Raw genomic sequence first — 26,127 nt, 5'->3', positions numbered from 1 at the left:
TACGTGTTAGAGCCTAACAATAAAGTAGTACATGAAAAAGATGGAAACTTCTATTAAGTATCTGAGGCTTTCTGTGATTGCATTTGCAAATGACTGTCATTAAGTACTGTGGTTAATAGTAGGAACAGGCTGTCATCTTATTGGTCTGTTATAGGAGAAGCTACTTTTACTCCGGTGAACTGGTGATTTCTATCTATGTTCAAGAAGTAGATATAATTCAAAAGAGTCCATTACAGCACATTATAACTTCATATCTTATATTTATAATTATGAGATGCTATTGTTAATATATATTCTGAGTTTACACCAACTTGCATGCTATAGCTGGTACTAGACGGTGTGATACATCCTGAAATTTGACTGCGTATATATTCAGCACGGTGGACAGAAAGCTTAATATTAAAAGTCTGCCAATAGCGTCCCTCCATGTGTCGGATCATCCAACAACAGCAACCTGTGATAAACCAGAGTGTAAGAGTACGGCTTACCACTTCTGTGTAGACTGTGGAGAGAAGGTTTGCAATGATGACCTTGAGGTATGTCATCTATTTAAACCCTCTTGATACTGTTTAATAGCTTCAAGCAATTATAATTACACATTATTTTAATATATTCAGAGTTTTACACTAAACAATGAATTGAACTCCTGTTAGTCTGGGCAGAGTTGGGATTTGGTAACTAAACTTGAACATTACATTTACATGTGTTCAAAAATTAGGCGGACAAATGGAATATTATAGACAGTATCCACTATCATGGGTCATATTTGTTATCATAAAGTTACTATTTTAGAAATATTTTCGTAACTGCTACACATATGCCAGTAGATCACATGCTAAGTTGTGTGGTAGACCTCAAACTGACACTCAGTGAGTAAATAATTTTTGGTAAACCTGCATACTATAGTGATAATTAATAATTATGGTAATTAACACTTGCGAATGTTTAGTTCTGTAGAATAACTCTTGTACTGAATGCTGACGGGTTTCTATTTCATAATGATAGTCAGATGAGTCTGTTAATAATGCCTGCAGTTTATAAGGAAACCAGACACAAGGATAGATTCCAGTGCAATGAATGTGTGAAACTAACTAATTCAACACTCTTTTTGGCTAACTATCTTTTCACTTTGTAGATGATGCACACATTGAGACACTCTGTGATAAGTGTTTCAACAGATATTCCCATGTTCCATATTAACTCAGGCTCTTTGTTAAAAAAGATAAAGAATTATACATTCTTTCAGCACTTTTTATTTGTTTTACAGCTGCTCGTAGCTTGTTTTTCTGATGAGCAGCTCTGCTAAACTTCTAACAATCTTTTGGTTCATCTGAAACTTTCTGTCAATGAGCTTTTGTAAATCAAGTTCTTTTATCAGAGACAGTAATGTAAATGCCTCTTTGTCCCTGAATGGAGTGTTGAGTTATACAGTTTAAAAACATAAGTATTATTTCAAAGAGTTATATTCGGAGTTGGAGCACATGAAACTGCTCAAATCAAAATTGGACAACTTAATTAGGAAAATGTTGAAAATGGATTAGCTTGCCTGGCATATTCTTACGCAAAATTCGCTAGTCAAATCGTTTTCTTCAGAAAGCGCAAAACATTAGATAAAAATTTTCAGCTACTAAAACTCGCTTGACTTTTTGTTATTTGTCACTCGAAAATGATGCAGACTTGCAAATTACCAGCATCATGGAAGCCGACATATTGGCTAGCTGCTAGATGTAGGAAGTGGTTATAGAACTACACTGATGAGTTTGTGTGTACATCTTGTGGAGTTCAATTACAAGAATTTCTTTAAAAGGTTAGTTATTGTCAAAAGTTATGTGTTTAAAACCTGTAAATGTTTACTCTGCTTTCAAGAATATGGATTTCCAGTAAAAATTTGATTATAAAAGACGAGCAACTTTAATAAATGTATCTATATAGCGTCACAACTGTTTCCATTCTACATTTTGCAGAGATGGCAAAAATTTATGTTTATTTTCACAACTTGAAAATATTGATAGAACCTGGGGATATGTGTCATAAAATTTGTGTCAGTTAATTTGTAAAACTGTCTATCAGAAGAACTAGTGTTGCTTCTTATTTGGCAGTGTGCCAATGAAAACTGTCACCCAGCAATAGTTGTTAAATTAACATACATAGTCCTTGCTACAGTAATTGTCTACGAGATGTGGCATGAGCTGATTGTTGAGTCACTAATTCAGTGCTCTCTCTCGATATGCTGGTTCATTCATCTATTATTTCTTTCATTGGATGCTGTGAATACTTGTCAATTTTTTAGCTGCATGATAAATATTTCCGAGGAGGTCACAAGGTCATATCTATGAGAGAATTTGAGCAGACAGCAGGCAAATACCAAAAAGCTTTCTGCAAAAAACACAAAAATGAGCAGCTGATAAAAGCCTGTGGGAGATGTAAGAAGTTCATCTGTAACCTGTGTGACAGAACAGAAGGGGAATGTTCAGGTGAGACTTCAGAATACAAAGTAGCAAATATCACTCAAAAACATTAGTTTATTGACGACATATTAGCCTTTCATTCAGAGTTTTTATGTATGTGTTAAACTGGCAAATATTATTAGTTGAGGTAATAAATTAAATAATATGAAAGACTATTTTGTATGAAGCAATATATGGTAGCTATGGAGTAGTTTAAGTTACTAATCAACAGCCTATATTTGTAAACTCAAGTACTAGTCATAGTAATGAATATAAACCTTGTGCTAGTGTATAACAGAAGTGGTACTTTACTTCTACTTCTCAAGTCATACTGCTATATTAAAGTACTTTTACATATAGATATGTTAGTACTACTAGCTAATCATCATAGAAAGTTTATACTGTATATACATTCACCTATGTAGATCAAACAACCAATCACAGCTACGCTGAACTGACAACAATTGCTGACAACATTACCTCTGAACTAAAAGGTCTCCTCGAGAAAGCTGCCCAAAAAACAGGCGATTTTCAGCAGGCTGATAAAAATTCCTGGAGCCAACTAGAAGAAAGAGAGAAAGCCTGTGCTGTTTGGATACAAAAAGTTGAAGAAGCTCGTGAAAAACACGTAAGTATGATCGCATGAGCATAGGTGAAGTGAATAGGTAACACGTAAGTCATTTTCTGATTAAATATGCATACATTACATTAGTACAGATGATAAATGCTGAAGGAAAATTTATCATAGAATGGTCCACCTAATAAGTATGCTCGTAAGCCCTAAATGCATAGTTGACCTGTGGTGAAGTAATTATGGTGGATAAACGCCAACGGTAAAAATGGTATGTCATGCTGATGATTACCGTAAAACCTCTATTTGAATGCCATTTCGCACTATTTTTCAATCCTGACTCCATAGCAGTGTTCAAATAGAACCGCCTTCAATTAGAGAATGAAATTGTTATTTTCAAATAGCATGCCTGAGTTTTGAGAAAACTAGTTTTACCTTTTTACGGGCAAAGCTAATGTCAACGGTATTTTGCACTCTCCTTCGAGTGAACCACATTGACAATTTTTGATTTTATAAATCTGCTAATTTACCTTCAACTTGTCAAATATCTCTCAACATACTGTAAAACCTCTAATTGAATACCACAGTGCTCTAATTTTCAACTCTTCTTCTTTAGTGGCGGTCACTTGGAGGCGGCATTCATATAGAGGCTAGAGGTCTATTTTTTAAATGGCCTATTACAGGCAAAGCAAATGTCGCCTATATGTATGTTGATTTTTTTCCGGTGGAGCGATATTAAACCTTTCGGATGCCATAAATCTTCTAGCTTACCTCCAACTTGTCGAAGATCTCTTAACAAATATGCATCGAAAAACCGAGAACTATCTTTACCAGTTGATATCTAATGCTTGCAATTGACCTGTGTAGGTATTATAGCCTGTGCCTTTCTTTGCAGTTTGCTGGAATTTTCAATTTTTATTTCATTCCAAATTCGAAAACATACTTTTACTCAATGATATGTTTGCTACAGTTTCTGGTGAAACTAGCGTTTTACGTGCAATAAAAGTGGAGCTATGAGCATCGATCCATTGTGAGAGGTGTCAAGATAGCCACATAGATGCTATTAAATAGCATGCTATAAATCGGCATATTTATAAGTTATATAATAATAATCTATCAAATAACACAGATATATATTCATGAACAAGTGACATAAACAAACCATACTTTTATTACATGTAGAAACAAAAATTAACATTTTTAAAACATAAATATTTCCATCGTTTGCTCAGATAGCTGCGTTTTGATTGTTGCTTTCGATGGAACGAACATCTTTTAGTTGTCCAATACCTACCGCCAAATCTTATGATCTCAACTTTTCTTCTACACTGTTGAGCTAGTTGATATTAGTGTCCAAAAAAGTTTTGGCAGAGCAAAACCCTTACTCGATGCATTTAGCACAAATGCGACGCAAAAATGTTTGCTCGTTAAACGTAACCTTTGGCTCAAAACTTGTAAACAGTTTTTTCTACGCATCTTTTTCAAAGTATTAGGACCACATTGAACAAGGAACTACTATTAGCCTGAGACAGTTAGTAATCATTACTATGGTGTTGCTTTGAAAGTTCATCTACCATCGTAAATTTAAACCGTTTTAATACATATATATGTAGGTAACTTTGAAGTAGAAAGACCGCAATAAACAAAGAACCACTTTTAGTCTGAGACTATTATTCATTACTTCCATGGTGTTGCTTTGAAAGTTTAAACGAAAAAAGGCAAAAAGCCTTAAAGTTGAACAATGCGAGAATTAGTTGGTAATAATATAAACAATTCATTTTTAATATGATTTTGTAGACACTTTTCAACTGATCACTTGATATTATGGGTTCATAAAGATTTAAGATAGTCAAAGTGCCAATCCATTAGAGGTGGCATTCAAATAGAAGGTAGCGCTCTAATTTTCAATCTCTTTTTGCAGTGGCGGTCAAATAGAGGTGGCGGTCATTTAAATGTTTTATGGTATATGCGTTAGGATTCCGAGAAGTATTTTTACCAGCTGGTATAGTATAATGCTTGCAATTAACCTGCGACGATATCATAGCCGGAGTGCTACGTCGCAATTTGTTGGCTCTTTCAATTTCTGTTTCAATATAAATTTTAAGGAATATTTTTTATTTTATAATTTTTTGCAACAATGCTGCATAAAGGTTTAATGCATTTATTGATATGTTTGCTACAGTTTGCATCAAAAACTGGCATTTTATGTGCAAAAAAAGAGCAGTTATGACTGTCAATCAATCGAAAGCCAAGTTACAATAACAATGAAAATGCTATCAAATAGTATGCTATAAATCTGCAAATTTGTAGGATAGATGATAATAATAATAAAACACTATAAATATAAATTTGAGCGCAAGTGACATAAATAATCCATACCTATTCTAAATGAAGAAACAAAAATTAACTTTTTGAAACAAAAATACTTGCATCGTTTGCCTTTTCAGTTGCGTTCTCACTGTAAATTTAAAGGAACGAACATCTTCTTTTGGCTGTCCCGTACCTTTCACAATGTCTGCTGACCTCAAATTTTCTGTATCTCTGATCTAATCAGTATTAACGTTCAAACAACCTTTTAGCAGAGCAAAACTGCCAAACAAGGAACTACTATTAGCCTGATACAGTTACTAATTTTTTCTCCGGTGATGCTTTTAGTTTTAACGAAAAAATGGAAAAGCTTTGGTGTGAGAAAACATATATGGATACAACCAGAAATAATACAATTATTAATTGTTTTTGATGTAACTGAGTCCTTATTAGTACGATTTTGTAGACACTTTTCTATTGATCCCTTTTTATTATTGGTTCGTAAAGATGGAAGAATGTCAAATTGGCAGTAAAATGGAAGTGGAGTTCATTTAAAGGGTGATGCTCTATTTTTCAACCCTGCTATAATGGCGGTCAAATTGAAGTGGAATTCAAATAAATATGGCGTTCAATTAGAGTTGTTACAGTAGATTGACCAATGATATCTAAGCTCATATACTTGAAGGCTGAGAGGTCCTTGCTAAATTTTGGATTACTAGTATTTGAGTAGTTAGTATATTTATTATCTAGTACAGATCAACTACAAGTTGTTAGAGTGCTAACCCTGTGTAGTTATTTGTACTGATGTATTGCTGATCAATTAAATAATTTTCCCATAAATGCTACAACCAATAAGTAAAATAATACTTTCACAACGGTAAAGAGCTATAGACATAACTTTGTTCCAAAGAATTGAATGACCTTGAAAATATTCATAAACATGTCATAAACCTCGAAAAGATATTTAAATTAGGCACTGAAAGCAACTAGCCTTTTGCTGGTTTATCTAACAATACAGGATATGAGTCGCTCTTTGAGATATAAGTCACCCTTTAAATAGGATACAGCCTCCCTTTGAAATAACAGCTTTCATTTTGAGGAAAGCTCTTACGGTGAACAATACCTAGCGTTCAGCTCATGTTAGCTTTACATCAAGTGTCTAGTTGGTATAATTAAAACAGAAGCAAGTGTTGCTAAAAATTTAACATAGGTTCGGGTTAAATGAAAATCGTTAGTTGATCAAAATCACCAAATTTTCTCTGCTTTTTGTGCACAAATACCTCATATCTTTTGTTTACTCAGACCATGAAACTTGCAGTGTTAACATTGTTGTACTTGTTGTCAAGGAAACTAATCTTTAAATTTACTGTGTGTAATATGCTTTTGGTTCTGTTCCAAAACTATTTCTGTGTACTTTTTATATATTTGTGTAATTTATACTGTGCCTGTTTCAGTTCTACTACAGCTCTCTACTGATTGTAATATTCTTGCTTATCATATCAATCAAGCTTATGAGAGAGTCGTGTAAGTTATGTATTGTTATGTTAAAACAATGCATACTTATTATAAATGAACATACAATAAAAGACAAAAAGACACTGATATTTATATATAGATTTTCAGTATGCATTGCTTATTTGCTGAGACGTTAGCTAAGCGCATTTGGCTTTGTATCGTATAACAAACAAAGTTTCATGCATTCACTGAACCGTATTAGGCTCTTACATATATACACTACTGAAATCCAGCTAAAATTATATATGATGAATACTACAATAAAATTAAAAAAATTTTAATCTGTTGCATTTCCATGAACGAAGTAAAAATAAACATTAAAAAAATCATTATTGTTGACGATTATTTGCGGTCAGTATTTCACATTCATTTAACACCCCAAAAAATATTTTTATTGTTTGCGAGTATGCAAAAACACTTTGCCTTTTTGTATACCTAATTTTTTGCCAATTTCATGTGCTTGGTGGACAATTTCATGTGCAATCTCATGTGCACATTTTCACAATTATGCTATTAAAAGTTATGCATGACTTCATTTCTACTTCAAACTCAGTTCAAAAGTTTTATAGTTGTCTATGAAATCTTTGTTGAGTAATAAATATACATATTGACACTTTTTTAATTTACTTTTAGGAACTATTAATGATGATACACATGTATGATGTACAAAGGATAACTCAGCGTTAGGCCATTAGCGATTGACATAAACAGACAACAAATTTAATTACGTTACTGAATTAATTTTGTTGCCGTATCTCATTTTATACTGCTAGCAATGCCAGTCATCAACATATTTACATTGTGTCAGCATGAGTTAACTATTATAAACAAAAGTAAAAAGAACAGGTGAGGTGATGACAAGCACTTTTTCAAAAATCCAAAAGCTAAAAAGAATTAAATATATTCATTAAATGTTGACACTGCTGCTTAGTTTTACACATTGATAACCGCAATTGATTAAACTAAAAACTTGTATAATTCCATTGTTTTCAAGTCATACATAAAAAGCAAGCCTAGGGACATAGGAGTTAAATTACAATCAAGCTTTAGATAAAAGATTGGTATTGTTAACATACTCAATATAAACTTGATGAAATATATATATTTTCTAAAACAACTATAAGTATTTTCAATGAGGAGCAATAAATGTATGGCAGAATTTTCCATCTAGCTGTTTCATTCTCTAAAGATATACTACCTTGTCAAACAGCAACGAAAGTTTTTTAGTGGAGCTGATGAAAGAATACTACATAGTAAAAAAGTTCAATGATGGACCGTTGGTCTGAGAAAGAAAAAACAGAAAATTTCATTGAATTCTAACAACATACAGATCTCAGATTACAAATTTGCAGAGACACTTGAAATTGGTTTAATAATGTTTGTTTTAAATGTTTTGAACCAAAATTATCAGACATTCAAGTTAACTTTTAAAATATATTTTAAATCAGAATTTTGACCATTATTATTCATAGGTATAGGAAAAATGTAAACGAGTTAGAGAAAGCATTGGAGGCTACATGTTTTATTTTAATATTTTATTCAGTCTAAAAATATCAAGGAAGGATGATGTAGTAAAGTTCTTGCAAAGACATACAATGGATCAAGATTTGAAGTCAATAAAGTACATGTACAGAGATCTTATGTTTAAGACTATGTGAAATTAACCTGAGATTTTATGCAGCTATAACTTATGTAAGAAATGTACGTAATGAATTCAAACAAATCTTTTGAATAATAAAGCGCAATTTTTTTTTAATTGCGTATAAACTACAACCATACTAAAAATAAAAGCTAGTAAGTAAAGAAGGATGCATATGTGAGAATATTTGAAAAAGTACAAGAGCTCTCAAGGATTATTAAAGGCCTGAACTATTGAAGGAAGCAAACGAGACACACTTTCAAATGTCTTCTGAGCGTGTATAACTGCTGACCAAATACATTATATTGTAAAAAAAACTCTGCAAATGCTAAACTACAAAATACATTTGTAATGCAGAAGAGCAAATATAGCCTTTAGCTAAACATAAGTTCAAAAATAGTATAAACGCTCAATTTGCTTCTGAAGCTACATTTAAAAAAAAACTCACAAATATTGTGACTTTTCACTCACAAATATTGTGAGTTTTCATCTCTTGTAATTTCATTCTTGTAGCAACTCGCAAATATTGTGAGTTTTTACAAGGTAGAAATTAGCTCCCCAATAAGATATAATATCCCCAATTGTTAGGTAAAAAGTTTCTATGAGAAGAAAACTCCGAAAATATTTGCCTACTCACAAATGGAAACAGGTCAAATGTGTGTAAGAATTTAACAAACTTAATGGGGACTTACATATTTCTACACACACCCACACTCACAGATGTTCTCGTACAAATGCAGGTAATTGGGGACAGTGCTCAGATTTTGTCGGGAGTTGGATTAAACTATATATTTTTTAGTTTTTTATAAGAAAAAAGGGTTTAAAAGATTGGGGACGTCCCCAATTTCCGAACGTCCCCAATTTGTCTGTTAAATTCTGGTGTGAGTCCCCAATTGCATGCATTTACAAGTTCACGCACACGCACACGCACACACACGCAGACAGACAGACAGACAGACAAACAACGATTGCCGTTTATATAGTAGACTAGCTGTACTACCCGGCGTTGCCCTGGTAATAAAAAAGTTTTTGCTTCGAAAATTGATTTGTATTCAACATATAACAGCATTTGTCATGTTAACATTCAAACTACATATCATGAGAAAAGTGTTTCGTGTAGTTAAAATAATATGAGAGAAAATAAAACAACTGTAAAAGTTTTCAAACTTTGTCAAACAACTGTAACTTTCAAACTTCATATCATGAAAAAAATGTTTTGTGCAGGTCAGATAAATTGCAAAAAGTAAAACAACTATAAAAGGTTTAGATATAAATGGGAAATAGTTAGCAAGTAGCAGCTAAATTAAATTGGTTTTGCTACGACTACAATAAAAGATGATTTGGTAATGTTACAATTAATACGAACTGAGAAAACAATAACAATCCTAATTATGTTGAATTAATAATAACAATTCTTGCATAGAATTGTGTGTGTGCGTGCATGCGTGCATGCGTGTGTGTGTGCATAAACAAAGTTACTGTTCTACCAGAGGCTATTCATCAAAACCTTGAATACAACGATACCGGTGCCTTTCGACACTGGTACAAATGTAAAAATGAGATATCGTACTGATTTTGTCTGACCGAACAAAGAAAGAATGTCGAAGCTCTTCCTATGAAGGTTCGCATGAGAAGACTGGACCTTGACACTATATATAGTAATTGAACATGAGGAAAAATATTTTCTAACGGGGGAATTTAACGCGTGGGCGCAGGGGTAAAATAATTAACAGGCATATATATACGGTATATTATAGCAATTGATTGAATAGAATTTGTATGGCTCAGTGGTAAAACATCCGAATTTTTAACTTGGGATTCCAATCTCAGTGGGTTTAAATCCATCTGATTGCGGAATATAAATTTCAAGATTTTAATATTTATAACTGGACAAACATTCATACATATACACAAACTTTAAAAATATATAAATAGATAAAAGCTCAGTTGTAGAGAGATAACATGTAATTCTACATTGTACAATTGGTAAATGGTGAATGACATAGTGAAAGTTTAGCATGCAGTAGCTAGTCTATTATAATTATTATTATTCCAGCTGCTCACTAGTATTCTATCAACTATTTTAGGAGAGAAACTCCATGAGTTCACTCATAACCAACTACCTGGTTCTAAAACTGGTCAGATCAACTGGAGGGATGGGCAGTTAGTTGCACCTGGTTGGGGTGAGGAAAGACTGTGTCTATTTAACATGACTCCATAACACGGAGAGGTAATTGATAAAATAAATATGCTCAAATCTTTAAACAAGTCAGCATTTCAAATTAGCAGTGTTCAGTTGTAAAAAAGGACAGACATGATGAGCCTAATATCAACCAATAGTATTGGATAATATCAATTTGTGATTAATTATGGATATTCGGTAGCAGTGGATGGAATATATATCTATGTCTATATGCAGTCATACAAATAGAACCTCATCAAGTTGAAATAATGTTACACTATAGTAGAATATTTTTATCAAAAAATATTTGATACTGAATTGTAATTTTATGGTTATTAATAGTAGAGATCCATGAAAGTTTTTCAGGAATGAACATTCATCCTGGTACGATAGAAAGATTAGTCTGATGATAGAGGCAGCCATATTAAGCTAATCATGTGTCAGAACTGTTATTAAAAATAATATATCAGTTACTTTGCAGCGTATTATTGCATTATAGTAAATACAGTCAAACATGGATAACTCGTCCACGGATAGCTCGAACACATGGTTAATTCGAACATTTCCTTTGGTCCGTTCCCACGTAATGATAAATTGCTATAGATAACTCAAACTCAACACTGTTAATTCGAACTGTTTTTTGCCCAACGGCTACCGAAACGGTTGTTATCGCTTTAGAAAATCACTTTATTCAAAGCCATAGAGGTAAACTTCATCTTTTCGTAATTCATAAGCGTCGTTATTACCACCATCGGCAAAATATTTTTGTCAACGAATTTTCTAAAAGTTTGGTGAAATTTGATTTATACTGCGATACGATAAATAGCACGGGCTAACCGAGGCACGCGTGCAAGAATTTTTGCCACGCGCATACAAAACAAAAATCGCATGTTGTTTTTGTTTTGTATGTGCGTGGCGAAAATCCTTGAGTGCATGGCGTAACACAGCTAGCCCATGATGAATAGTTTTCCGACGTTGATTCCGTGTTGAATTAACGTCGGAATGTTGAATGTTTAAAACGTCTTAAAATTGGTGTAATTAAACGTATACGTTGTCTGAGCTACAAAAAACTATTCATCGTTTGACCTAAACACAGAATACGTGTGTACATTCAATAAGTATCTATTAAAAAAGCGTGAGTGATATAGAATGTACCCTAAAACCTCGTAAAACTTCTAATTGAACTGCCTCGGAGTGGTGCTCTTAACGAATCCCAGGTAAAGTAAGGTAATCTGCATACACTTCAAGAAAAAACGGCAAAATTGATCGTGGGTAAAACCCCAAAAGAAAAAAATGTCTTTTCTTTTGAGCATTTCAACAACGATCAAGTTTTGCCAATGTCAATCTGAAAAACGTCCTGGCAATAACATCACCTCAAACAACAAACCAATCTCAAGTGATAGAAAAATCTCTATACTTTTTCATGAAAACGTTTTAAACTTTACATTAGAAGCATTTAATTTGAAACAAGCCATTTGTGCTTTTGATTTATATTATAGTTTGTATATGTACATGTATCTACTAATAAATAAGTAAATATATGGACTTGTGACAGTGCTCTGATAACTTGAACGCTCTGATAATTCGAACACTTTTGCTCGGTCCCTTGAAGTTCGAGTTATCCATGTTTGACTGTATATATTCTATAATTATTAAGATGCTAGTAATAATGTGATATGATATTTGTAGATGTTATGTGATGGAAAAATAAATGCGTGACCTCTGTGACCCCAACTGGTGATCAGCTATCTATTATGAATCTATGTCAGCACTGACCACATCCGTGTATCAAGTCTATTTACCCTACCTATCTACTCTTCATATCATCAATTTCAAGAACAATTTTGATTAATGGAAAAAGTGTACTAATATTCTTGATCCATAAAACATTATTTTCCTGCAACTTGTTAATGGTTCATGACTTTAATAAAATGCAGAACATTAAAATATATTTTTTCTCCGTTTTTGATTAACACATTTACTAAGTAATTATTTTTAGAAATTAAACATTTTGCAAGGAGAAATTATAAACTAGCTATAATTTTATCTGCTCATTTTGTAAAAAAAGTGTGAAATGATTTCAGTTGTCTTTTGCCCATTTTACAAATTTTAAAAGAAATATATGTCTAGTAAGATTCCTAAATGAAAATTGCCAAGTCATTGGAATTAAACTGAAGAGCCTTCTAGAAATGTGCAGCCAAAGAAAAACATGATCAGATCTCAAAAGTAGGCGCTGGCAGTGGGCCAAGCCTAGTAGATAAGCTGAATTTTCACGAACTTGAAATTTAACACCAGCTTATGTGCACAAAACATTCAATAAACTGTGATTAAGTTGTTACCAGAAATATGCAACCAGAAAAAAACCATTATGGGTGACAAAATTTCAAACTGGCAGCGTGCCAAACCTAGTAATAAAAAGCTGAAATTCCACACATCGTTGAAATTTAACACCAGGTCTTGCGCACAAAACATTCAATAATTTGCGAGTTACGGTTATGAGTGCTGCTAAAACGTTAAAAATACCAGAAAACAAAACTACCAAAATAAAAACTTATGAGTAAAAGAAAACTTATCAACATATGAAATTATAAGTGCAAAAGTATCTGGAAAATTAACTGACCCATCATCACATGTAGCACTGCACTAAACAGGGTAACACTACGCAAGAAACCAACTATATATCACTTTATAAATCCTATAGCCAGAGTGAAACATATTAACAAGAGCATAGTGACTATCCTGCTGATTGCGTGAACGTATATAACCACTCACCATAATTTCCAGTAAATGGAAGAGAGCACTACTTGATAAGCCAGGTGTAAGGCATCAAAACCCGTTCAGAAATCAGGCTTCAATAGGCCCATGTATTTGAGACTAGACCTCATGAAGCCGGTCTGACATTTTTAACCCAAGTTCTTGCAATACAATTGAGCATGAGAGACGTATACATACTTAACCATATTCATGAAAGATAAAGATTGGCTAAGCAAATGCAGCAACTTTAATGATTGTAGTGAGTAGCTAAAAGGTTACCTCATGATAAAATTGAATGTGGTGTGGTGCTGAGCATGGCATTAGAAGGACAAATCCAAATTTCTTGTAACATCACCAGTAGCATTGAAAGGGTTAATTTCTGTGATGCTGGTTTTCTTACATCATTGCTAGGGCTGTCCTGGTGTCACTATGATGACTCCAAATACTTTTATAAGGCAGTCAGATATTATAAAAGTCTTATACAAATAGGTCATTGTTGGTTAACTACATGTAACTATGCATTGTTGATATATAAATAGAAACAAAATGGTTAACATCTACAGAAGGGTGCAAAGACTTTTTGATTTTTATTAGTTTAGGGAACCAGACAACGATAGTAACAATAGTTCATAATAATATATCTGGAAATCGCTGACAACATACATTGTAAAGCTATGAATATCTGCTGCCCTAGTCATCTGCCAAGGATGGGTGATTGCTATTTATAGATCTAGATATAAATTACCTCTAATACAAAAGAGGAAGTAGTATTTACCTACACATTCAAGCTGCATGTTACAATCACCGCAACATACATACTCTACTCCTAATAAGTACAAATTATATACCTTCTCTGCACCAAGCCTCTCTTAACTACCATGTAAACTATCTATTTATTAAAACCTCAACTTACTATCATCTCTACTTACAGCTAGTTTACTTTTCACCATAAAAACAGAGCAAACCTCTATTTCAACATACAATGTAGTGTCTAACAAATGACAGAATAATCAAACATTAAACTGGTGAGTACCATTAAAATAGCAGAAATTTAGAAGTAAAACTTGCACCAACAACTTAACTTTGTTTTTACAACGTCTATATCTTCACTGTGTATTTTATAGCGGCAATAAACTCGAAACCTTTTGGTTTGCTGCATTCGTTTTAAGGTTTTCAATTTTTATGAATTCATCGCTGCGCTTAAATGGCCTGAATGAAGCTAGGCGCACAATTTTTTGTAATGCCATTTTTGTTGCTATGGAAAACACAGTAGATTTTGATATCAGTTAATGTAACAACGTAATCTGCTAAAACTGTATCATCTATTAAGTTGATTGGCTGTGATAATTACTTTTCAGAAAGATGAAACTTCTGAGCTTTCTTGCACTAGTATGAATTCTGCCTTGAGACAAATTGAAAAGAATTTGAGTGTATTTAACAAATTTATTGTTAACAATTTGTTCTGAATTCTTTGCAGAATCATATTTTACCATCAATTACTGTGATTTCCTGTCATAGATAAAAGTATGCATGTTTGTGCTTTTATAACAATAAGATTCAGGGTAAACTATAATCATTGTTTCATCATTTTCCATAGCTGTTGATGAAGTGATTGTCATCACCGTTTAAAAATCTGCTCCGAGTTGTTTTAAATCTCAGGTGAAATAGACAAGCAGACAATCAGGTACATAAATAAAGACATATAAAATTGGATAGTAAAATGAAAAATATTTGTGGGTGCAGAGTGTTTGTTTGTAAGGATTGGTCTTTGCTAATAGTTTTCAAGTAAGAGCTAGTACTGTAGATGAAAACACTGAAACTGCCAAGTTCATTTTTGAAGATCTGATCACAATATTGTATATATTAACATGATAACATTAGCTGCCATAAGAATTGTGCTAATAGTAATAATGACAAGCATTTAATACTAATTACAAAAAGAACCAGTATTTCTAAGCTGTGAACAAGTTGGGAATAGAGCCTCATAAATGGAATTGGTAGTTTGTGCCATGAGAAATGAGTTAATCGCTTCTGAAAATTTAGATGTGGTGTAAAATTGGAGTGTGGTGGTAAAACAAGAACTTCTTAGTAAATAATATCTGGTGAAATACAACTGTATAGTTGTATTGCCTATTTCAAGCCTAATGAGAAGGCTGCTATCAAATATGAACACATACATGTTTATTTTGTACAATGAATAATCTATTATACTCAAGTGCTGAATAGCTGCTCTGATAAAACACACAAATTAAAAGGATGTAAGTGTATGTAACAAATTTACTGTTAATAATTTGTTCTGAATTCTTTGAAGAATCAGATTTTAATATAATTTTATACTGTGATTTCATGTCATGGATAAAAGTAAGCATGTTTGTGATTTTATAACAGGAAGTTTCAGAGTAAACTAAAATAAATTATTTACCTTGTTTGATGGAGTGATTGCCATCACCGTTTAAACACCTGTTCTGAGTTGTTTTTTTGCCCGCCAGGGTTTTGAACAAGCAGACGATGAAGAGCATAAATAAAGCAATTATGCAAGTGAGCTTAAAAGATCTAAAAATAGTTATGTTGATATAAAGGTTTGTTAAAGATTTCAAAATTCTTATGGCATTGTGCAGACTTCTTCAAAGTTCTTTACAAATTAAAAAACAAACTGTCAGCAAAGCTATAAAATGAATCCAATTTGTTTTTGAAATTTATTAGAAAACATTGAGCCTTTGTTTTGTTCTAAAGGTTGAGAGGAGCGAATGGGTACATCTATAGCTTTGACATCCTGTGTGGCTTCTACATTGTGCACGAATTTGCCTTAAGTCACTCTAAACAACACGAAAAAGAAGTACCACTGCTTCTTATGATGAACTATATGAAATGTCAGAAAGAGTTGCTTGATCAAAGCGATAATTGCTCATTAAGTGGTTTTACATCGACTTTAATTAAGATATGTGACAACCAGTAGTAGTTCAACCAGTATTTATGATGGAAAATGTATTCTCCTTTTTATCTGAGGTGATTTGAACATAGGTATGTTTATTCCATATTATATTATTATATTATATTATTATTATATTTTCTTTTGTCTGCTTTTAAAAATAAACTTACACAAAATTTTAGAAGATTTTATCAGAAAGTGTTGACACTTTGTTATCGTTTGCTATAATTTTTGCATGTTTGAGATGATCTGATTGCCAGTATGTGTAAAGATTAACATTGAAAAAATTTAATGGTGGGTAGAAATGTTCAGATCAGACAAAAGTGGGATTATAACATTTATAGCTGAAAGAGACAGACGCAATAATGACGCGTAATGCTGCAACTTGAGCGCAATAGACACTATCAACTATCGCACCGATAACAACTAGTCATGTCAGTTTGCATGTATTTTTTCTTTTGAGTGTTGTTGCCATGATTAATTTTTGTTGATTGGTTGTTCTGAAAGTTTTATATACGATCTAGTTTTGTCTAATTTAATATTGAGACAACATTTCTATAAAATGATCTTAAAATAAAAATTGAGATTTACATCTGCATTACAATTCTGAGATCTAGTTATCATCTACTTCCTAGTTTTGGTTAAAATAATAGTAATGCTGAACACACTATACTTAACTTCTCTACCTAAAGTTCTATGCAACATAACTTTGACCTTTTTGCTGGGAAACTAAAATTTTAATCTAAAACATTGCTACTCTTTGTGAATTTAGTCAATAGCCATAAATCTATATACATGTATATAAATATATATATATATATATATATAAATCTCAAAGTCTGTAGTTCAGTTTGTTTAGCTATAGCTATTAAAATATTATAATAAAGAACCTGCATCGCTTAAGATATGATTTCGGAACTTCCCATTGCCATCCATTCCACTTACCATCACCAAATGGTTTCCCAATATAGCTACACAAGAATGATGGATTCATTGGGTAATATATGTTGCTATGTGGGTGAAAACACTCCGCCCCTCTCCATTACGACGCAATGCCATTCTATGTATTAGTAAGAGCCGTGGATAACTAGCTTCTTTAAGTTAGCCATTGGCAATGTCTCAGGCTGATGGCGAGTAGCAGGCAACTACATTATAAGCTGTATTTAATACTAGTGCAATGCCAAGAATTCCGCTAGTTATATATGGAATCAATCTTTATTTTTCCCTAAATTTAAAGATGTACGCCAAAAAAATTGTTTTTGAATGATTATTTTGCATAAATTCTGAACTCTCATTTTTTAATGATTGAAGATAACAATATGTGTGATTATGATCACCACGTACATTTTTATTTATTTATTTCAACTCATACACAGATTCGATCAAATAATATCACAAACTAACCACTCTATACTACTAAGCTTTACCACTTGTAATAAAAACTAACTATAAAACGCATGTCTGGTGCATGTCTGGTCTCAACAGATTATTTAACAATAAGAGTAAATTTTGTTTATAGAATAAAACACATGTTGGCACTTTGAACAAAAATAGTTAAACAAGTTGCAGGTTAGAAAAACAACTAGGTTAGCATGACAACTTATTTCTTTTATTTGGTACAGAAAACCATTGTGTAGGGTAGTTTTGAAAAAATAGAAAACCAGCAATCCGGCGCAATGAAAAGCGTTTGCTGTAAGACCTGACCTTGTAACATAGATTGACTCAGCTTTTAACTGGAACCAAGAGCTTCAACAAGTAAGGGTTTAGAAACTTGCTTAAAGGAGCCATTTTATTTTTCATTAAAGGAGCCATGCTATTTTATGGTTGCTTACCAAATTTTATTTTTCAAAAAGAATTAGTCATTTTGTGTCAAAATGTACTTTGTACACTAGCACCAATGGGAACTCAAAGTTAACAATGCCTTTCAAAAAAATTAAATGTAGGACTATTCCTAGCAAGCTTTAACAACAGTATTCATATTGATGAAAGACTGTCATTAAAAAAAAGTCCCAAAGATTATTCAGAACCCTGAGTTTGGTCAGTTTTGTTGCAATTATTTTTTAGTAATAAAGTTTATGTTTCGTGGAAACATTTTCCTGTGCAATTAAAAGCACAGAGCAACAGTTTGTGTTAACATACATATACTGTACATATATTCAAATATATATTTTTTTGCAAAGTTTCTCGTCGTCTGCTTGGATATCTGTTGGTCTGTCGGGCTATAGCTATTAAAATCTTGAATATGAAAATTTTGTAAGACTGCTAGACTCGAACTCAAGAAGATTGCAACCACAGAATTGCACTTCGAATCTCCATCCATGAGAACTCGAAAGCTGTCACGTCTCAAAGCCCTTACTAATTACTTTATACACCCTTTTTCTGATTTTATGCGCTAAATGACAAAATAATCGAAACTCTATTAACTCTATGAAACAGGGAAAGAATTTCACCGAGTTATTATATTAAATTATGAAAAAAGATGCTTTTCAACTTAGCGTTTCGTGTACTTTAATTTCCGGTTTTTGATAAGATCCAATTGCTGTATCCACAGTCTATGCCAATTCTTTTCATGCGGACATTTGCGTCATATAAAGTATTACCTTAACATTCTCTCTCCGTTTGGTCAGACAGAGACAGTCTGATATCTCATGTTTTCATTTCTACCAGTAGTGAGAAGTGCCATTATCGTTGTATGCAAAATTGTGATGATTATCTTCTGTTTGAACAGTAACCTTTTTATACACACACATTTCGCTGCAACGAATTGTTATTATTAGCTCAACCTATTCAGGATTTTTTCATACTAATTGTATTATTTATATATATTATTACTAAATCAGCTTTTGTTGATCTTGTAGGAAAACAGATTATATTTAGCTATTACTTGCTAATTATTTCCCATTTACATTTAAACACTTTTATATCTGCTTTATTTTGTTTCTTAATTTATTTGACCACAAAATCTTTTTCTCATGATTTAAAGTTTCAAAGTTGCAGTTGTTTGACAAAGTTTCAAAACCTTTGCAACTGTTTTTTTTTCTCCTAATTTATTTAAACTGCATAAAATGCTTTTCTCATGAAACGAAGTTTGAAAGTTATAATGGTAACTGTTGTTATATGTTAAACACCAATAAGTTTTCTGAGCAAAGATTTTTACAACCCGAGCAATGCCGGGCATTCACCTAGTATCAGTCTAAATTTGGTGTCTAAAATGGTATGCAAAACACGAATAAATGACTAAAAACAAATCGGTAGCCGCAATTACCCAATAATGCAATATATTGTGAATAAGTAATTTTACATCATTGCTAAAGCAAAAAAGATATGACAAGAAAAATATATTTAGCCAAAGCTTCTTGATAAAACTGTTTTCTAAATGCACTGAAAATAAAAACATTTTTTATATAAAATGCTAAATCACACGCTCGCGTTGTAACAATATATACCTGAACTCCTTTTTAATTTGAAGCATCAATCTTGTAGAACTAGATAAAACATTAAAATTATTATAGCAGCAATTTGTGATGTTGTACATAATACATCTAATTGAGGGGTTATAAAGACTTGTGTACAAAATGCATATGACAAAAAGTTATAAAGATTGATTATAACGAATAGCCAAATAACTTTTTTTTGTCGATATAATAGATATACTGATGTTGAAATGCCACAAAAAGTCTACTGTAAAAATTCAGTAATTCGAAAAAAAAAACAAAAAAAACAACATTAAATTGCCTAGGATGGTAATGCCAAACTTTCTGTCTGATATCAGTATGAACTTCCATGAATTTGTTTTATGTTATCAGGAGTAGAAACAATGTCCAAGCTATCCATGTTGTTGGTAAAAGATCCATTATCTCTCTAGGGGTTGTTGTTTCTCTGAAGAGTTCCAGTTGGAGTAGGATTTGGCGTAGAAATAACAACAGTTTCTTTCACTGCAAGTATATTTGATTCAACTGAGCAAAGAAACATTAAAAGATTACCTAAAGCATTAAATAATTGTTTTAATTGTATGACGGCCTAGCCTTAGTACATATATATCAGCAGAGTCTTTATCAAGTCAACTTACTTGGCTAATATATGGAGTTAAGTAAGTCAAAATCACTAGAGTTTGATTATAACAATAATTTTAAACTTTTGCCAGAAATTGTTGAGCAATAAAAGAGAATGTTTAAAATTTTAAGAAAGTTTTTTGTGTGCTACAATTTGATTCAAGTTTGCTTCTCTTTTCCAAAGCAAACACACCCTATTTAATTTCTATTCATAATATCCTGTACAAATTAAACTGGATGCTTTTGCTAAAAAACTAATATTCGTAGTTACAACATTGTTAGTCATTGTGAATTTAGTCAATAGCCATAAACTATTTACTAATTATTCTTTATTTTGCCCTTCTCTAAAGCTGAGGCAGTATTTAAGTTTAACACAAGTTGCATGGCAATCTGTATTCAACTGTTCATCGTTCAATGTGTTCGTGCTGTTGCCAACATTTTAGTACTTATCTATAAAGCGAAGAGCATTCACGATATTTCTGTCTTCCTTTATGCCACATCCAGGATTCACTTCTACTCTCTTCTATGTAAATAATTGTTAACAGATTGTACTAGAGCCACTGATAGACCTTTGAAATGGAAATGCATGCCATTGGAAAATTTATTGATGGATGTCAGCATACTATTTCTGTTGGCAAGTAGCTACAAAACTTGTTGAAAACAAAATAATAAATGTTTAAATTTTTGTACAGTTAGATAGTGTTTTTAGTTAGTACAGTGCAATCAGAAAATAGGTTTCCACTTTCAAGAGCTGCTATTCTAGAAAGCCGGACAAAAATGAGACTATCACTAAGTGTTGTTTAGTTTACTGAGACTAATGAATGCTCAATTATGTAAGATAACAAGAAAACTTTGTATTTGTCCTTGACCTGCAGTCATGCTAAACTTTAAATAAAAAATCAATTTTTTAAAAAATTATTGCTTATTCTTAAATTTTCTTATTCTTTTAGTATCAATCCTTGCATCATATGGTTGATTACCATTGCCAATACAAAGTTATACGTACATATGGCATAATATTCTACAATATACAATCTATATTCATATTCCTATGTGTTTGTCTTTTGCCTGTCTGTTGTTCGCATGCCCAATTATAGCAATCAAGTCAGGGCAAGAAAATATTCGTTGAGCACAATAATTGAACTCAAAATTTCCAGGCCTGCAGACAGGCGTGCTATCTACTAAGCTAAGCAGCTACATTATGATACAATAGAATAATTGTGGTCATAGTCATTACATCGGTTAAAGTATTTGTGGTTGAAACTCCTGCCAAAATACTATTGGTTACTATTAGCCTGCGAGATGAAAATGTTTGATTGTGTTATTATAACGCAAAACCTAACGATTACAAAATGGCTTCAGGGAACTTATTGGAGTAAAGATTTAAACTGACTTAAGTTACTAGCTTAAGTTACTCAAATTCATTGGGTAACAAACTTTAGCAAATGGTAACTACCATACCTGTTATTTTTTACAAACTGTTTTATTACTTGTGCAATGCCATGCATTCAGCTTATACTATACTATAATATTATATGACATAATATGATATGTGCCAATGTAATATAGTACACTACAACAATATGTGATATAATTTGGTATACTATGCAATAAAATTTAATACATAGGAAAATAATGCAGTATAGAAAAATTAGATTCAATAAATAAATACTGCTAGTTATTATTAGACTGATTTTCAGATTATTAACAGGCTATTCTAAACAGTTTTAATTTTAAAAATCATCTGACAAGAAATGAGACTATCATAGAGTGCTTATTTTAGTAAATATAATAACAAGAAAACTTAGTAACTCTATGAAAAATCTCTTTATTAAAAATAAGTCTTTCATTAAATTAAAAATATCGCCAGCGATACAAATGTATACACTTCGCTGCTTTCACATCCTTGTTATTCATATTTTTTAGTATAGATGCAATCAGCTAATATAAACCTGATGTAAGCGTGAAATAAAAATACTTGAAAAGGTAGCAGCAATAAATAGAGAATTTTAACCAAAAGGTTAAGTTGTACTTACCAGAGCTGTTGCTGTGACGGAAACGCCAGACTAGACTCGCTACTCTAGCAGTAACGTCTCTCCGTGTACACAATATTTTACGGTTCATGAGTAAGAAAAGAGCGCTTAGAATAACTCCTACAACAAACAGACACCAGATTGAAAGTAAAGTATTCAAGTATTCAGTATCAATAAACTAGGGTATTGCCTTCATGTTGTTTTTATTACTGCTGATACTTTTTATCTTCTCTTTCTACAATACAAAAATTGCAAACAAAAATGAGACTAAACTAACCTGAAATTAAGATCAGTTTTCGAGTTTCCTATTTATGTTTTTTTTGCATTAAATTTGTAGTCAACCTTTATGTACAACATATTTTTATGCATAGGCTTTTTATAATGTTGTAATTTTTGTATTTCATAATCCAACAATTTCATGAAAACATTTCATTTGTAAATCAAAAATAATAAAATTTTTTTGCATTACAAAAGTAGGGCAAGATAATATTAAACTAAATAATTAATCTAATCGGAAAATAGTCTCACGGGTACATGAAAACAAAAGATTTAACTTGTATGCTTTTTTAAACAAGCAATTCTGATTAGTATCTCAGCATCTATCAATTTGACCATAAAATAAGTGTTATAACTATTGTTGTCTTTATATAGTCTAACTAGATGGACAGCCAACATAAAAACAGTAAAAAAGATTTTTTGCACAGAAAACTAATTTTTATTTTACTTAATGCATTTATCATTTCAAATTTTAAATAAAGGCATTAATATTTTGTTTCCTGTCACACCTTTGTCCAGTTATAACAGTTAAAAACTAGCAACGAAAAATCTATTGAAACTGAGATTGATCTGGGAACCTCCAGTTTTGCAGACAGGCATTTATCCAATACACTATGTTTGTCCCACTGGCTACACTATGAAATACATTGTGCTCATAATCATTGCACATCCCAGTCATTTATGGTTTCACGCTAAATATTTTAGCTTGAATTATGCTAGAATTGTTGGCCAGAAGCAAAGTTCTTATTCTGACTCACATGGTCAACAAAACTATTGCAATCAGTATAAAGCTGTAGCAGGCAATGCAGCCGGTACAGTATAAATTACATAGGAATAAACACAGCCAATGGAAATAAACTCAGTACACAAAATAAGCTATCCCCTTCATTTAAAAGTTAGAATGTTAGATGTTGTATACGCTGATGAAAAATAAATTTTCTTTGCAAAAGATTTATGGAAATTCATTTAGTTCATTCAAATATTTGATTATTTTTATATGGCTTGTGCTTGCTGAAACTTACTTTTGTAACTTTCACATTATCAGGAAGTAGTCAAATGATGCGTTACACTTATTTAGGATGATGGGCTCCTCAGCAGGCCGATCAACCACTAAAATTTTATAAAATTTGTAATATCTAAAGAATTTGATTGTTGCACACATAGTTTGTTCTATGAAAATGAGAAGATAAATTCTCTAAAATTTCATGAGAAATGTGTCGGTGCAGTTTGAAAAATTTTACAAAAAAAGGAAACAGTAAAAGTCTCCATATTTAAAATTCTTAGCAGATTCTTAAACAGCTAGATTAAGTCTGTTCTAATACAATTATCGTAACAAAAATATTTGATACTGATACAATTAATACAAACTCAAAAAGCCAAATAAAAATCATGAACATGTTGATATACTATTAACCTTGAGTACAAAAAAGTGTGTGTATAAAAATATTAGTGTTGCTGTAGAAGCTATCCACCAAAATTTTGACTGCAGCTATGTTAGAAATGATGTAACATGAGGTATCATAACTAAATACTTCACTGAAACACGCTACACTAAACAATTTTTTTTGTTTGGCCACTTGGAGAGACAATGTGAATACAAATTTATCAAGTTTGAAGCAAAACACGTGGAAGATAGCTATTACACAGAAAAAAATACTGTAAATAACTTTTGTGGTGAACGCTCCTAATGAAATCAACACTCGTCTGTTGATTAAAGGAATTCTGTGTGTATGTGTTCTAGATACTTATAACATGCAATAACACGCATACAGCATAATGAAAACATGCATACAAATGACAATGTTTTAAATCAAAATCATCAAAGATATTTAGTTATAAAAAAGTTAGCGGTAAATGATATAATTAAAGAAATAACGTAAAACTGTAATTAAAGAAAATAGACAGATTTTTATTCAGATTAAATTATTGTGGCCCACAAACTGTTCAGTGCGTAGGCAAGTTAAGATAAGCGTATGTTTTCAAAACAGCCTTTTCTAAAACCAGGTGCAGCTCTAAAACACTTATCTTAGTCATAGCTAAAATATTGGCAAATAGGCACATCCCAGGGATCAAACTGGGTTCATTCAAATACATGGATGTGCAGTCATGCTCATTTTGATTGGTAGCTGCAATATGTGTGAGTGTTATTCTACAGTGTGACAAGATAGTCGCTTGCTGTGGTGGGTTGATTGAATCAATGATAGAAACCTCCAGGATAGGTGACGGCAATCGTATGGGCGGGGGGGGGGGGGGGGGGGGGGGATTAATGATCGAGCTCTGTTGGTATGAACCCGAACATAGCACCAGAACAAAAAATGTGCTGAATAAATCCCCTTGTAAATTTACAAATATTATGAACAGTGATGGTTATTTTACTGATCTGTTGGTTTTATTTTGTTGTCAATTAAATAAAGTTGCCCAATATTGTCACCACTATAAATCAGTTGCCATTCACAAGCATTCACGATATCAATAGTCTCCATTGTGAAATGACACAAATTAGGTTTTAAAGTTAGATTTTTACTACAAAAACTACACTGCACAACTTTGCATGCTGTTGCATCTTATGGGCCAGGTCAAACAACGTGACAACGATAAATTATCTGGTCATTTTTATTAGGGTTGGCAAAATATTAACCCAAAAGTAGGGAGAAAGACGTTGTTGGCGTGATTTCGGGTATATAATATTTAACTTTAGGCATATACTACGACTCCTACCAATATCAAAATTGGTAAAAATAGGTAATTTAAAATGTTTTATTTTCCAATGATCAATTTTTTTGATTAGGTATTACCCCTATATTGTAGGACTTCAAGGTTTGTTGATTCATGGTTTGTTATCCGCGATCGACCCATATCTGCAATAAAAACCTATTCCCAAAAAACCTAACAAGCAACGTGACTGCTTCGCGACGTCTGTGTTAGCCCCAAAACTCAAGCTAGCACAAACCCAACAGAGCTCAATCATTAAACTCTGCCCATATGATAGTCGTCGCTTATCCTGTGAGAGAATTATATCATTCATTGCGTGTTTTGACTGAATCGGGTTTCCGAGTTCAATCCCATCACCAACCAGATTTTTCATAGCAAGACTGTAATCGCTATAACTGGACATGGATGTACAAAAAGACAAAAAAGAGCCAACGGACACTGAGATCATTATATATACATGTACATGTATATAATCTATTATATTGTCATAAAATATACTACAGTGCTTTCTAAGAATAAAATTTTGATCTTTTCCAGGGTTGGCATCGTATGGTGAAAAAATTGTATGGAGAGGTATAGAGACAGTAGTAATTATATAATGCAAACATCCCTGGTAAAATCATCAAAATTTTATATAAATGCTGTATATTTTACAAACTAGTGACAAATAGTGGGCTTGTGTTTACCTGTTTATCTATAGTTACCTACAT

General features: G+C 32.2%; 2 protein-coding genes across 3 annotated transcripts in view; one reads left to right on the top strand and one right to left on the bottom strand.

Moving 5' to 3' along the window:
- Positions 1 to 26,127, top strand: part of LOC137401417 (uncharacterized) — a 294,112-nt gene that overhangs the window by 198,446 nt on the left and 69,539 nt on the right. The window lies entirely within an intron of this gene.
- Positions 19,606 to 26,127, bottom strand: part of LOC137401779 (adhesion G-protein coupled receptor G2-like) — a 32,124-nt gene continuing 25,602 nt past the window's right edge. The window contains exons 10-11 of one of the 2 annotated variants that reach the window (XM_068088262.1): positions 22,433 to 22,549; positions 19,606 to 20,279 (exon numbers count right to left, since the gene is read on the bottom strand). In XM_068088262.1, the coding sequence (XP_067944363.1) occupies positions 20,206 to 20,279; positions 22,433 to 22,549 (191 nt within the window). In that variant the 3' untranslated portion in view covers positions 19,606 to 20,205. Of the gene's footprint in view, positions 20,280 to 22,432; positions 22,550 to 23,727; positions 23,816 to 26,127 lie in introns of those variants that run through there. The other variant, XM_068088263.1, reaches the window with a different exon arrangement.

Source organism: Watersipora subatra, chromosome 8 (genome assembly GCF_963576615.1).
Source record: "Watersipora subatra chromosome 8, tzWatSuba1.1, whole genome shotgun sequence".
Classification (NCBI taxonomy): domain Eukaryota; kingdom Metazoa; phylum Bryozoa; class Gymnolaemata; order Cheilostomatida; family Watersiporidae; genus Watersipora; species Watersipora subatra.
The sequence above is the reverse complement of the archived record's forward strand: the minus strand, read 5'-3'. Positions and strand labels throughout refer to the sequence as shown.